We start from the raw sequence: 15,563 nt of genomic DNA, 5'->3' as shown, positions 1-15,563 counted from the left end.
CTTTTGTAAGTTCGTTCAGATGATGCAGTGGAAGTTTAAGGTCAGTCGGTTTCTACAAGGTGAGCCATGGCGCCCTCTTGTCATTGGCTTAAAATTAAAAATGTGATAATCATTCTAGTTACGTCCGTGGAGGTGATGCCCTAAGACATCGCCGGGAGTTGGCTACCGGGATTCAAACCTTGGACTCATGGCTGATTACTGCGGATAATCTGCTATCACGGCACCCTCGGGCCAATACTGTGGATATACAAACTTACATCGATCAGTTGTTGCAGCTTAACTCAGAGGTTGAGCAACATGAAGAATTGTTCAAATCTATAAGCAGGTCGGTGAATTATAAAAAATCTAGTACTTTTTTATTTAATTTAATTATTACAAGAAACCCAAGATAAATTCTAAGATAGATTCTACTATAACTAAAACTAGATAAAACTTCCGATAATTGAACAAACTTAATTGTAAAAGAAAATTTAAATGATTTACCATGTATTTGCAGAACATTCCAAAATGCTATCGCCGATCTTCCCCGGGATGAAGTAGAAGCCAACATGTCGAAGTTGAAGCAACAAAAAGAGGCTCTAGTGAAAGTGAGAGCAATGGTTCCTGTAAAACTGCACCAATTCAGGCAATTATTGGTGCAACACGAATCACTGGAGAGTGGACAAAAAGAGATCAGTCACTGGTTAGATAAAGCTGAACAGACATTGAGAACTACAACTGAAACGAGACGGTAAGTCTAATATTGTGGGTGAAGATTGTATAAATCATTGACCTATGCAAAGATAAAACTGAGTCGATATTAATAATAAATTAACACTGTAACTTCTATGAATGGGAAGTGGATTGCAGAACCTAATTATATTAACACTTTTATTTGTTGGTTAGTAGTAGTTAGTATAATTAGTTGATTTGATATGGCAAAATACAGAATGCGATCATTTTAAAGTAACGTTCTCAAACAACCATTTGCTGCCAATATATAAGTTCGTCTTTTTCAATACCCAGCGAGGTGATAGAAGAAACCTATGAGATCCACCGCACTTTCTTCTCTCGCACTACGTACTACCGCTCGATGTTGGAGAGTAAGAACAAGGTGTTCCAAAATATCGTGCGAGCTGCTGATGACGACAAAAGTGCGGATGTCTCCGAACAACTGACTCTAATGAAGGATCTTAATGACAGGTACTAAAAAAAGATTTCTTTGTTTTAATATTTTATTAATTTGACCATTAATTGACATTGGATGGCTTCATGCCTTTTAATAATGAATGCAGAAATAACAAAACATATTGTCCGTACTTTACAACTTAAACCTTTACAAACAGTTCGTTAACTCCATTTAAGACTCAAAAGAGAATCTATATTTTCACAAATACTGAAACTTGTGTATTAGCCTAACCTATTAGCCGTTAAACGATAAGCAGACGACCTGTACAAAAAAACTCAAATAGAAATGTAAACTTTCTGTTTGCTGCACAATTAATTGTGCTAGATAAAATAATTCTGCTTTTTAATATTATAATTGCGCTTATAATCCAGATTTATATATAGACAATCTATCTTTAAACAGATTCGCGTACGTATCATCGGAGGCAACCCGTCGAGAAGCCGATCTTCAGCGATTAGTTCGCGCGTGGGACGAGTTCGAAATGAAGAAGCGAAGTGTCGAGGAGTGGGCCACGAGAGCTGAGGCTCTACTTGCAGACACCAGGGCTGACAGCAAGCAGGCACTGGACTTACACGAGCGGTTCTTCCATGGCGCTGATGAAAGAGCTGTCTCTGAGCTGGTCCGCTCCGGAAGGGAGCTTGTTGAGGTAAAAGCTTAATCAAAATCTTAAACCTATCCTCATTATTACTACTTCTTCCACTGTCATTGCTCAAGAAACTTGCTATCTTCTTCTTTTGGCAGTGTTTCCTTAAAGGCCAACGATGAACAGGAAGCTCATATAGACTATGTATGGTGATGATTAAAGTTAGTAATTAAAAGTCGTGCTATAAATAAATGTAAGAAGAATAAGTATAATAATATAATTGAGTAGGTGTTTAGAGTATAGGTTGTATTACATTATATAACGTTGTTGTTAATACTTTTGTTATGTCTTATATTCTTTCAATTCTTATATTAATCTTCGCTGCAACAAAAAATATCATATAATTTTTTAAAATCATTCCAACTCTCCTCTCCAAATAATTATGCTATTCGCAAACAAAAAGCAAGTAAATTTGTCAAAATTTTTTCAATTTCGTCTTTAAGTCAAAGACTTATTAAAATATTGTTTTGTTTTTCATTTTAGTTTAACTTCCCCAGTGCTAAGATAGAAGAAAGTTTTTTCTGCTTAAAAATATTTCGTTTGATAAATGGAGATAATTAATACTCAGAAGTTAGTTTCTGACATTAATACAAAATAACCATCTGGAGACTTGACTGTCGTTATATTTATTTTCTTTTATAAATATTACTCTACTGCTTGGTTTCAATAGTTGGTCAAAGAGGAAGATAGACCCAAAATAGTAAGAACTGTTGAAGAGTTGCAGAGAAGATGGAAAGGTCTTCTAGAACAAGCACCGCCACACCTCATGAGAATGGAATTCAAACTTGATGAGACGATATTCCACCACTGCATCAAAGATATTGACAAGGAGATCGCTTATGAAGAACAAGTAAGTTATTAAAATATGTAGTTCTTAATCTTTATAGTAGTAGGCCGTGATTACTTCGATACAAATTCCAGAAGAAGTATCAAAACTAAATTTACTAAGACCATTTAGTATCTACTAAGATTGTCAAATTGGTATTCTGTGAACTCGACTCGCGAAATGCGCGGTGGGCTTAACACAGTTCACTGTGTGATAAAAGTCCTGCTGAGACCACTCCGCCAGAATTAAGTATTAACTTATAGAAAAAAAGATTACGTTGTCCCAAAGGAATAATCAACGCCCGCCAGAAATGTTCAGACAAAAATGTGGTACGATTTGTTTTCCCAAACTCGAAGACTGATAATTTTATAGCTTATGTCTACCATGGTGCTCAGTTCTAAATATGGCTCACAACTTTTGAATACGAATGCTCATTTGTTCTTTGATTCCATAAAAATAAGAATTAAACTGGCAATAATTACAGATTACTTTATCTGGACACAATGATATGGTATGGGTACCTTCAAAACAACCGCATGCTGGATCTCTTGTGCTGCAAGGGAGAACTTTAAAATAAGATATATTTTGGACAGTAGCACGCGAGTTATCTCAAGGACACTCGCAGCCACTCAGCTGATCCAAGCTCCTCTCTCAAAATCTACACCACTTTAAATATTTTGTGAATAATTGTCCACTGATAAGCAGCATATCAGTGATTATATTTTTTAACGAGTAAAAAGTGACACGATGTGCAATGCGTTTACCTTGTGATAAGTGATACGCCCTGCCCATTACAATGCAGTGCCGCTCAGTATTCTTGATTGAACTCAAAACTTTGATTGGCATTGCAATTGCGCTTTCATCATTTCGTCCCATCAGCCGAATAATTTAACTAGTTACGGCGCCCTTCAAGCCGAAACAATAATGTGTAATTGTTTCACGGAGGTAAAAGACGCCGCAGTGCTACCCACCTACTGAGAATCCTGTGCATAAAAGCCTCTCACTGGTATATGGAATGCATGGAACTAAGCAAGATACAGTCCCAGTACAGGTCTTCAGGAAATGACTATCAATGATACAATATTGGCTATTGTAGATAATGTTAATCCAACAGGCGTTCAACCAGAGTGATGACGCAGATGGCATCTTACTACGAAACGAGGAGTACTTCCGCAAGCAAGGCAAGATCTTGCAAGTGGAGCAGTGTCTCCAGAATCTCAGCAAGATTGCCACCAGCTACACGCATCAGACTGGAGATGACAGCCTGCAGCAAGTTCTAAGAAGGTGCGTTTGGTTTCACCTATAGCATAGAAAAGCAATGCCCATAGTAATTCAAATTTAAATTACATACTTTTGAACAATTAACTATCGTTGAATAACTGAATTTAATACCAATTAAGTAAAATTAACATCATTATAATAATAAGCTATTTAATATGTTTATATAAAATTAAAATTATCATTACGAGGAAGTGTAGCAAGAATACTGGCAGGGTTTCCGTGTTAAATAGCTAGGCTGATCCGCTGGTAAAAATAGCTGTTAGCGCTTGGGTTTCCACTAGGGATTTCAATAGGGATTGAAGGGCATTGATAGTACTTTGTACATTATTTGCGCCTCTGGGCCTCCCGGACAAATAATTTTTATTTATTTATCCCGCTCCCGACTTTTAATTCTCTTTACAATCTTCATGATCAGGGATGACTGTTTGTTTTATATTAATATTATTAGAAATAAGTTTAAGTTTTAAAACTTTTAAATAAATGATTTTTTTTAATAATGAAGACAGATTCGATTATCTCTTATATGAGCTATCGATACTTGTGTATGATTGGCTAAACTGAGGCCAGGAGAACTATTGTGACCTAACCACCTACACTTTTGTAATACTTAGTAAGTTAATGATTGCCAACAGATAAAATTGTAAGATTTTTTCCATAATTCTGTTGGTAGAAGTTAGTACCAGATTCGCCTGAGTGATTTCATAAATTAAAATTTTAAAATGTAAATAAGTTAAATTACTTGGCGTTAAGTATAAAAGTATTCAACCAAAATTCACAAAGCAATGTAGGGTAATATGATTAATATTATATATATATATATATATATATATATATATATATATATATATAATATTAATCATATTACGGCACCCTTCAGAGCGATATACAGTATATATATATATATATATATATATATATATATATATATATACTGTATATCGCTCTGAAGGGTGCCGTAGCTAGTGAAATTACTGGGCAAACGATACTTAACATCTTATGTCTGAAGGTGACAGCGCAATTGTAGTGCCGCTCAGAATTTTTGGGTTTTTCAAGAATCCTGAGCTATACTGCATTGTAATGTGCATGGCGTATTAATTACCATCAGCTGAACGTCCTGCTCGCCTTGTCCCTTATTTTCATAAAAGAAAATATAATCTAGCAAACTGCAAGCCCGATTGTTAATTACCAATAAACTCCACCAGATGCGAACAAGAATGGGAATCAACAGTTCACAGAGTAGAAAACTTCCGGCAACAACTACAGCAGATTCCTGCGAAGTGGGAGTCGTATAGATTAAGGTTCAAAGAAATGGAAAGGTGGATGGACCACGTCGACAAAACAATGGACAGCATCGTGCGAGAGGTCGACTCAGCTGAAGCATTTGAAAGGGAGAAGACTGTTTTCCAGGTAATTTCAGGCATTATGTGTTTTGCGGATTTAAGAGGAGTACCAATGAGGGTACTGGTAATACTCAAGTTTTGTAGCAATACTAGAGGAATCACCTGAGCCAAGTACACCATGTACTTGTTTTTAGGGTTCCGTAGCTAAATGGAAAAAAACGGAACCCTTATGGATTCGTCAGGTCTGTCTGTCTGTCTGTCCGTGTATGTCACAGCCACTATTTACCGAAGCTATAAGAGCTATACTGTTGAAAGTAGATGTAATACTGTGAACCGCATTAAGATTTTCACACAAAAATAGAAAAAAAAAAACAATAAATTTTGGGGGTTCCCCATACTTAGAACTGAAACTCAAATATTTGCAATTGCAAATTCGCATATAGTTAGATCTAAATCCCATTATTTAGGTAAATAATTTTAATATTTAGTCAATAACTTAATTTAAAAAAAAATACACAATTATTAAAACATTTATCAAAGTTCCATCGAACTACAAGATTTTATATTATGTTACTTGCTGCTACGGAACCCTTCAAGTCCGACTCGCACTTGGCTTCTTTGTTTTGCTTCTTGGTAGATAGCAACGCGGTTAGTCAAACTGAATCTCATTGGCCATGTAATTGGTTAGCTACGGCTTCACAGGTCTTGGTATTCAATATTAAAATACCAGATAGCATAATTTTAGTCTGAATTTATCAGAGTAATTTTTACACAATTATAATTTTGATAAAACTTGTATATATTTGTTTATTGAAGTCTTAACTGATGATGACTACTTTGACTTTATTGCAGGCCCTTAATCTGTCTGTACACGCCATTTTTTCGTTTTGCCAGGCACTCTTTCCACGGGAAATTTAGTTAATGCGTGCCACAAAGAATTCTTAAGTGATTCCATGTCAGTGTGACGTTAAGATTAGACTATGTCTCCTAAAACTGACCATAATTTGTAGGCCAAGGTTAAATTTCCCATCAATCATGTGGTATCCATCAAGTGAAAAGATTCCGAACCTTCAAGTTTCTACAATCTTTTATCACATGGTATTTATTGTATTCAAAATAGGCAGTCCAGACACTTTCACTATATATGAATTTTATCCAATCATTACCGAGATATTTTGAAATAATTATATTATATTATTATTACATTATATATATAATATATACTGTATGCAAGGATATTGGTTGGTACTTCACCCACAATATGGGCCGATGATCTGGTCTAGTTCGCCGGAATAGGTTGGATGAGGGTATCGCAGGACCAATCATCATGGATATCTTTCTTTCTTTGGAGACCTCCCCACCTTTGTGTAGCAGTGGACGTCGTCCGAATGAATTTTTTGTATGATGAAATATATAAAATAATTTTTCGTTAAATATTATTACTCAGTAGCTTATTCTACCTATATACTATTAGATATAATCAGATAAGAAAAATCCACGAAATTGTTCTAATTATAGACGTTTGAAAGTAATCTTATTCTATGTACACAAATGCTTTTGATGAATAAAATAGTACATAATCATTCACCGTAGAAAGGGAATGAGTATGTACAAGTAGGTACGGTCGAATAGAACTACCAATCATTTTGAGTACTTAATCATATCTTATATAGATTTTTCTACAGATAATAAAAAGAATGTTTATACAAAAAAATAAATGTTAAATCACAAAAAAAATTAGTTATAATAAATCATAGAAATGTGAGCCAATCTCAACTGAGTTTTTAATTATAAGTATATTATTTAATATGTTTTCATTTAAACGCATTCCCTGGAACACAGCTACGGGAGCTAATGGTAAATATAATGAAGAATATTTATTAATTTAATTTTTTGATTGGTCAGTTATGAAACAGAAAAATATTTTTATGAACTAAAGACTTTTAAGGCATATAGTATGATAAATAACTTTTAATTATTATGCAAATATTATTCAACCTTTATCTTTTCAGAATATATGTCGCGAGGCTGATCGCAAACGAGAAGATATGAAATGGCTTGTTCAAAATCTCGACATGCTTTCTAATCACTGTTCGGACAACGAAGCTCAAGAAGAACAAGTCAAATTAGAAAATCTAATTGCAAGATACAAGAATCTCATACCGACTATAGAAATAACAATGATTAAGACTGAAACATATACAAGATGTTACACATACCGTCGCGAGGTACATGAAGTGATCTGTATTCTAGAGAATGCGAAGAAACAGGCTATGGTAGAGCCTGAACCACAATCTTTGCAACAAGTTGAGCAAATGGTTGTAGAACAGCAGGTTGCGGTACAAAAACTGGATAGACAGCGTCCATCAGTAATGTCCATGTTACAGCGTGGAAAGGATTTAATAAAAGATGCAAATGCACCGGCATTTGTAAGAGAAGATGTAAGAAACCTTGAGTCAGGTTGGAATGTAGCCTATGAGTCGAATAACGATCGTCTCTATAAGCTTCGTGATACTCAAAAAGTGTGGTCAAGTTATGAATATCAAAAGGAGGAATTGTTATCTGACATTGATAAAATCGAAAGTTATATTGCCCATCCAGGCTTGGAACTCGGTGTAACTAATGTAAAACGTGAACTACAAGAAACAAAATCAGTTAATACTGAATTGGAAAAAGCCAAAGTCGATAAACTTCCCCAGCTACAAAAAACATACGCTGAGTTGCAGAAGCTAACAGCTAACAAACCAAAACCAATCATAGAAAAAGATTTAGAGACAATTGGAAATAAATTGGAAAGAGTGCAAAGTGAGGTTAGCACTAAGATGGTACACTTGGAGAAATTCAACGAAGAGTATAATAAGATTGAGCAAAAGTTAGAACACGTCAGACAATGGATAAAAAGAGAGAGCCCTGCAATTATTTCACAAATTCGATCCGAAAATATAACGCCAGAAGAACGTGTTGCTAAATCCGAGACTTTGCAAAAGCTTATATCTGAAAAAATGCATGTTATAAGAAACACTGCTGAGGAAGGTTTTAAATTAGCTGTTGAACACCACGTACCAGATTCTAATAAATTGAAAGGGGATGTTATTCTTTTAGAAAAAATGTTAAGTGATCTACAAAACTCAACAGAACAACAGACAAAAGTTGTTCAGCATGATCTTGCAAGTTGGCAAAAGTATCAGAAAGGTGTTTCTGAAATAAAGCCTTGGATTGAAGAAGTAGAGGTCAAGTTGAGTACATTACCGAAACCTACAACTTTACCAGAAGCACAACAACTACAACAACAATCAAAAGCTCTTATTGCTGATTGTGAAAAACAGCTTACTAACTTACAAATATTATCAAGTGTAAGCCATCAATTATCAGGAAAAACAAGTGCCCCAGATGAAGTTGACGCTATCCATTCTCGTTGGGCAGTTATTCATGACCTAGCTGATCAATGGAATAACAAACTCGAAAAGTTGGTTTCCAATTGGGAAAATTATGAAAAGGAAGCAGAACAATTAGAAACATGGATTGAAAATGGAGAAAAATTAATAAACAGTCGTACTATCAATGTTGAGACACCACAAATTGAAAAATTAGATCGAGAACTTAATAAACTCAAGTCATTTGGAAACGAGATTTCCCAACAACAAGCTAAAGTTATTACATTGTCTCAGTCTTGTGATAATATTTGCCATAATGTTCAACCTGAAGGAGCTAATTTACTTAAAACAAAAGTGTCTGATATCAAACAACGAACCAATAATCTGGCAGATACAGTTAGATCTAAAATAAATGATATATCTGATAAAATAATTATTCGTCAAGAGTTTTTAGCTAAATTACATAGCTTTGATACCTGGATTAACGACTTTCGAAGGAAAACTGAAAGCATGGATCAGATAAGCTCAGATAAAGTTGAACCAACAGTGCAATCCATGCATGTACTTCTACAAGAACATGCAGCTAAGGCTCCTGAGTTTGCCGAAATTTATAATGAAGTAAAGAATATGACCCTAGCATCCCATCCAGAAGAATCGCGTTCATTAAGTGATACATATTCCAACATTGCAGAACATTATCAAATGATTGAAAGTGGTATACAACAAAATAAAAATTTATTAATGAAATGGTCAGATCTCTTAAACTGGTATGAAGATAATAAACAGCAACTTAATCACATCCAATATCAAATAGAAGGACCTAAGCTTACTCCTGAATCTTACGAAGTGCTTCGTCAAGAGCTTGTAAACATTATTACCAAAATACCAGAATGGAGAAGTAATGTAGCATTATTTGACGGCCCTTCTAAAGTTAGAGTTACAGATCAACATACAGGACGAATTATATTACCTTCCAATTTAGTAAAGGAAATTGAAACTAAAGCAGAGACATTATTAAGCCAGGTAACAACTAAGCGTGACATTGTTCAAAAAGTGGGTGATAGATGGGATAAGTTTAACATGCAACAAAAAGCTCTGAATCAAACTTTACAAGATATACAAACATCATTAACTGAAATGACTCAAAACCACATGCCTCTTACTGACTCTGCTATTCAAGATATGACTGAGAAATTAGATCAAATAGACACCCGGATGAAAGAAAAACTTCCAGTAAGAAAAGATTTTAGAGAAGAAGGTCTACATTTGATGCGTGAAGATCAACCGAATATGGGAACTATACAAAATGCATTAACAGCAGCGGACAATAATTGGGATCAATTAGTCAATTCAGTTCGAGATACTAAAAATAAATATATTCTGCTATCATCTACGCTGCATGAACTTAAAAACTTCACTGAAGCGTTTGAGAGAGAAATGAAGAGAGCAGAACAATTCTTTAGTGAGAGTAAAGATACATCAAATGATTATGTACAAACTTCTCAAAATTTGGATAAAGCTAAAAAATCGTATGAACTTTTGAAGCGTTCTAAAAGCTTATTAGATCAAATGGATGTTATAAAGCAGTCTATTTTGAAACAAGCATCTTCCTTAGGTGGATTTAATACAACTCCGCTTGAAGAAACATATTTGAATTCTCAAACTCAATGGGAGAGAGTAAATGACAGTGTTATTAAAAGAATACAAGACTTAGAATCACAGTTACTAGTTTGGAGGCAAATAGATGACATAAAGAATCAAGTTGTTCAGTGGCTAAGTGAAACTGGTCAAAATTTAGCAAATGCCTGTGATAATATAGAAATAAGATTTGGACAGAACCACTTAACAAAATACAAAGAGGAACTTCCTATTTATGAAGCCTTGAAAAATAGTATATTGACTAAATGTGAACAAATAAGTAACCTTAATAAAAATATACCTGTCAGTCAAGTATCCTCGATTGTTGAATATCTTAATAATGAATTTGATGCTTTAAAAACATTAGCAAATAACTTGGAGGGCGCTCTTTCTTCTCTCGAATCTAAAGAAAATAAGTATAAGAACAGTATTAAGGTTTTGTCAGATAAAATAAGTAAGATTCGAGATGATGTTGTTAAATGTGATGACATGTCAGGTGATAACATTAAAATATTAGATCGATTAAAAAAGTGCCAACTTTGTAAAGTTGAGCTTCAAAATTTAAATGAGGAAATTGATAACTTGGCACAAAATGTTTCGGAAATGAATATTAATTACCCTGGATTTTATGAATCGCTTGTACCGAAAGAGCTTAGTAATCTTCAGAAGAGATATGAGAACGTTTTAACACATGCTAATAAAACTGAAACTACTTTATTGACATTTTTACAAAAATCTTTCACTGATAAGTTAAATATGTTCAACAGAAATCTGAAAATATTAGACGATAAAGCACGGTGGTGTATGCCTGATGTTTCCAGTGATAAATATAATTTGGAGGTCAAATTTGCAGCATTAGAAGATGTTGAATCTGGAATTTCAGATTGTAATAATAAAATGAAAGAGCTTAAAGAAGCCTGTGAAACACTTCGTATTGTTGCTGAGCCAGCTAGTGCCCAAGAAGCTAATGTTCAAACTGATAAAGCTAAGAAAAATTTGGATGTGTTAGCTTCAAACTATGATGAAATTAAAAAAAGATTGCAGGAAAATATTGAATCATGGCAAGCATACGAAACTTTATCAGAAAATGTTTCTGAATGGCTTAGAGTCAAAGAAAATGAAGTGCGATTAGAAGTAACAAATCTAAGTGATCTTAAAGAGATTGACTCAAAAATCGCGAAAATCGAGTCTCTCAACGATGAAATACAGTGTTTTGAAAATGAAATCGGAAAACTTTCAGAAATAGGAGAACAAATATTGTCTCGGAATCCTGATTCACGAATTTCACAATACATCAATCATTTACTAAATAGATATCAAGCAGTTAGTAAATTTACAGTAAACCATCTAAAAAGGTTGAAAGAGCTGAATAAAGGTAAGGATAAATACGGTAAATTAACGAATGATTTCAAGGATTGGTTGAAAGATGCTAACATGAAGATATCCGACCTAGCGACAATGAGTAAACATTCTAAACCAACTGTAGCTGATTTAGATGAATTGAAAAAATTAAGCGATAATAAGGATATTGGTCAAAAGCTCTTAAATAGTGTAATTGAATCAGGTGAGTCCTTATTTAGTGGAATAAATCCTGAAGGTCGTGAAGAAATCAGGAATGACCTAAGAGCACTTCGTGATTATTTCGAAAATTCAGTTGAATCTCTAAATAATGTTATTAAGGACATTGAAACAACTCTCAACAAGAGATCATCATTTGATGACACCTTCAATCAAGTTCAAAAATGGATCAGTGAAAAAGAAATGGAATTGGGTGAGTTTAAATTACTGCCGAACTTGCCGGATAAAAAAGGTCAATTACACTCAAATAAATTGCAATACCAAGAAGTTGATTTGCATCAGACTATACTACAACAGCTGACTGAAAAAATCAAATTAATGCCCGATGAAGAAGCAGAGAAAAGTCTAAATAAGACTATTGACAGATATTCAAACTTAGCAAGAGAAATAACAAATAGGATTAGCACTTATGAAAAACACGTTACTGATCATGAAAAATATGTTCAAATGTATGAAGAAACACGTGATGCTATAAACCATATTTTAGGTGAAAATAGCATCGTGCATTATGGAGTCGGTTCGCAAAAAGATGACATACAAAATAAATTAGATGCTATTGAAAAGGTAAATATTAAATCAAAAGATATTGAAAAAAGCCTTGAATCTCTCAAGAATCAATTACACGTAGTATTAGAAACAACAAGTCCAAATGGTCATCCAGTACTAATAAGCGAGTTTGAACAATTAAAAACAATTTGGGACCAATTCTCCTTAAGTTGTGACGATCAATATAAGAAACTAAAGGAAAATTTACAGCACTTGAATGAAAGTCAAAAAACTTTAAATGACCTTGAGGAATGGCTAAAAACAAAAGAAAATCAAGTGAGAGACCAAAGTCTGAAAAGCAATTTAGAAGCCAAAATTGCTCATTTAGAAAAGGTCAAAGAAATACAAAGAGAAATGAATTCAAAACAGCCAAGTTTTGCTGCTTTATCCGATATGCAAAATGCTCCCAGTGAATCGGAAATTGCTAACAAAATTTCGAAGTTAGCAACTCGATTTCATACTTTAAATAATCTTATCAATGAATCAATTTCAAAGTATGAAGTATTTGTTTCGGAACACCAAGCGTTTGACAATGAATACGAGCACATGGAAGAATGGATAGGAAATATGTTGGGTGAATTACAAGATCTAAATGAAATCGTTGGAGATTACGCCGTTTTACAAGAAAAACAAAACAAAGCTAAGGAACTTTATGAATTAAGAAATAAGAAAAGTTCAACTTTTGAAGAATTTCTGAGTCTAGGCGAAAAACTCTACGCGCATACAAGTCCTGATGGCAGGGAAGAGATTCGCCAAAAAATACGAACAGTAAGATCACTGTGGGACAGCTTTGGTGACAGTTTCCAAGAAACTGTGAATAAATTGGATCAGTGCCTTTTACAATTTTCTGACTTCTCCTTAGCACAAGAGCAACTTACAAAGTGGCTGAAAGATGTAGAAAGAGCTATGCAAAAGCACACCGAGCTTAAGGGCTCTTTAGAAGAAAAGAAAGCTCAGTTGCAAAATCATAAAATTATGCATCAAGAAATAATGACGCACCAGCAACTCGTTGAATCTGTTTGTGATAAAGCTCAACAGCTTGTTGATCAAACTCATGATGCATCCTTAAATGTCTATCTACAATCAATAAAACAACTTTTTCAAAATATTGTCACAAAATCACAAAACCTTCAAGATAACCTAGAAGAATGTGTTAAAAAACATGAAGAGCTTTGTCTTCTTATTCAGCAATATAAAGAATGGATTAATTCTCAGTCGGAAAAATTGATGGACATTGAAAATGCTGCCGGTGAAAAACCAGAAATTGTAAGAAAATTACAATGTGCACTGAGTTTAATGGATATCGAAAAAGTAGGTTCTAGTAAACTTGATAATATTAGAGCCGTATTTTCAAATGTAAGCAAAAGTACTTCTGAAGGAGGAAATATATCTATAAAATCTGAGATAGACAGCTTACAAGATCAATTGCAAAGAGCTGTAAGAGACATAAACTCATCTGAAACTAAACTGAAGCAAATGCTTGAGGTGTGGCATAACTTCGAAGAATCTATCGAAGGGTTATCAGAATGGCTAAAGGATATGGAATCAAGATGTCGAGATCAAGCTCTTTGTTCAACTTTACAAGAAAAAGAATCACAGTTACAAAAGTACTCAAATTTACGCAATGATATTAATAATAAAGAAAAAGAGATTGATACCTTTGTTGATGATTCTCACAGCCTTATACAAATGAGTCGAGTTGAGAGACTGAAACCACTGGTAACGCAAGTGAACAGTCGCTATCAGCAGCTTCACTTAATATCAAAAGAAATTATTACTCATTGGGCTGAGTTAGTAAATGACCATAAAAAATATAAACAAATAAGTTCAGAGTTTGATCAATGGCTAAAGATATTAGAAGGACAAGTATCTCAAATGATTGATAAGGAAAATGGACTTGATATAGAGAGCAAAGGGAGCAAATTGCAGTTATTCTTACTTGAAAAAGACAACGGTGATCATAAAATAAGTATACTTACTAATGCAGCGGATAAGATACTACCAGAAACAGCAGCATCTGGAAGAGAGAATATAAGAATGGAAATAAGGGACTTACGAGAACGTTGGGAAAAATTTAACGAAAACATTCTACAACAGCAAAAAGAATATGAATCTCAAACGTTACAATGGACTAGCTATCAAGAAATTCTTCAACAGACATTGTCGTGGTTAGATGAAAAAGAAAAAGTGATTGATAATGAATCAAAAGCTATACTTAATTCTGCACAAGAAATAAAAAGCAAAATATTAAAACAAAAAACATTGCTGCAAGAAATTAACTCTCATAAAAGAGTAATAGAAACAGTAACAGAGAAAGCAAAATTAGTTGCGGCCAATTATCAGTCAAGCACTGAAGATCATGATAAAATGGATTGTACTATATCATCAATTTGGGATCGATACAATATCATAACAAAAAGATTAACAGAGTTAATCGATAAGCACGAAAAGTCATTTGATATTTACGCTAGGTTCGCTGATCAACAAAAATCTTTACAAGATTATCAAAAGAACTTGTGGGATAAATTACATCATTTGTCAGATTTTACCGGAACTAAAGCTGCCTTACAAAGCAAAATTATTAAAATTCAAGAGCTTCTTGATGCTATACCGTTTGGAACCAATAAATTAAAAATATTATCTGATCTCTTGGATAACAGTAGCGATGCATTATCACCTCGTGGAAAAGAAGGAATGTTCCGCGAATTAGGCATATTGAAAGCCGACTTAGATAAGTACACAACTGCAATTTACGATGTCAAGCGTGGAATAGAAGAAAAAATTCAGCAATGGGTAGAATTTGATGCGGCCAATGACCGTTTGCAGCATTGGCTAACTGATACAGAAGTGATTCTTAAAACTTACACACCAAAAGCCACACTCGAGGAAAAAAATGATCAACTACAAAAATATCAGGTATGTATACTTTAGTCATATTTACCATCAAAATGTGAATATATCTAATTATTCTATAATATTTTAAACAGGATTTAAATAAAGTGATTGAAATTCATGACAGTGATTTGATTGCTGTTATTAAAATGGGTGAATCCTTGGACGAAGTAAGGCCAAAAGAGATTTTTTGTAAACATCTAATTTACTGTAGAGTATTGTAATAAACACTATCATAGAATAAGCCAAAAATATAAACTCGTGCAACGAATTGCTA

The 15,563-nt window shown here is 33.8% G+C and overlaps 1 protein-coding gene across 2 annotated transcripts in view; it reads left to right on the top strand.

Annotated features, from left to right (window-relative positions):
* The window catches only part of LOC126967942 (muscle-specific protein 300 kDa), a 118,559-nt gene that overhangs the window by 59,581 nt on the left and 43,415 nt on the right, over window positions 1-15,563 (top strand). For both annotated transcript variants that reach the window (XM_050812650.1, XM_050812651.1), the window contains exons 8-16: window positions 119-325; window positions 497-730; window positions 1,006-1,182; window positions 1,571-1,814; window positions 2,482-2,661; window positions 3,752-3,921; window positions 5,121-5,325; window positions 7,271-15,310; window positions 15,382-15,456. In XM_050812650.1, the coding sequence (XP_050668607.1) occupies window positions 119-325; window positions 497-730; window positions 1,006-1,182; window positions 1,571-1,814; window positions 2,482-2,661; window positions 3,752-3,921; window positions 5,121-5,325; window positions 7,271-15,310; window positions 15,382-15,456 (9,532 nt within the window). The remainder of the gene's footprint in view (window positions 1-118; window positions 326-496; window positions 731-1,005; window positions 1,183-1,570; window positions 1,815-2,481; window positions 2,662-3,751; window positions 3,922-5,120; window positions 5,326-7,270; window positions 15,311-15,381; window positions 15,457-15,563) is intronic.

The sequence above is a fragment of the Leptidea sinapis genome, chromosome 14, assembly GCF_905404315.1.
Source record: "Leptidea sinapis chromosome 14, ilLepSina1.1, whole genome shotgun sequence".
Classification (NCBI taxonomy): Eukaryota; Metazoa; Arthropoda; class Insecta; order Lepidoptera; family Pieridae; genus Leptidea; species Leptidea sinapis.
This window is presented reverse-complemented; position numbering and strand designations above follow the sequence as displayed.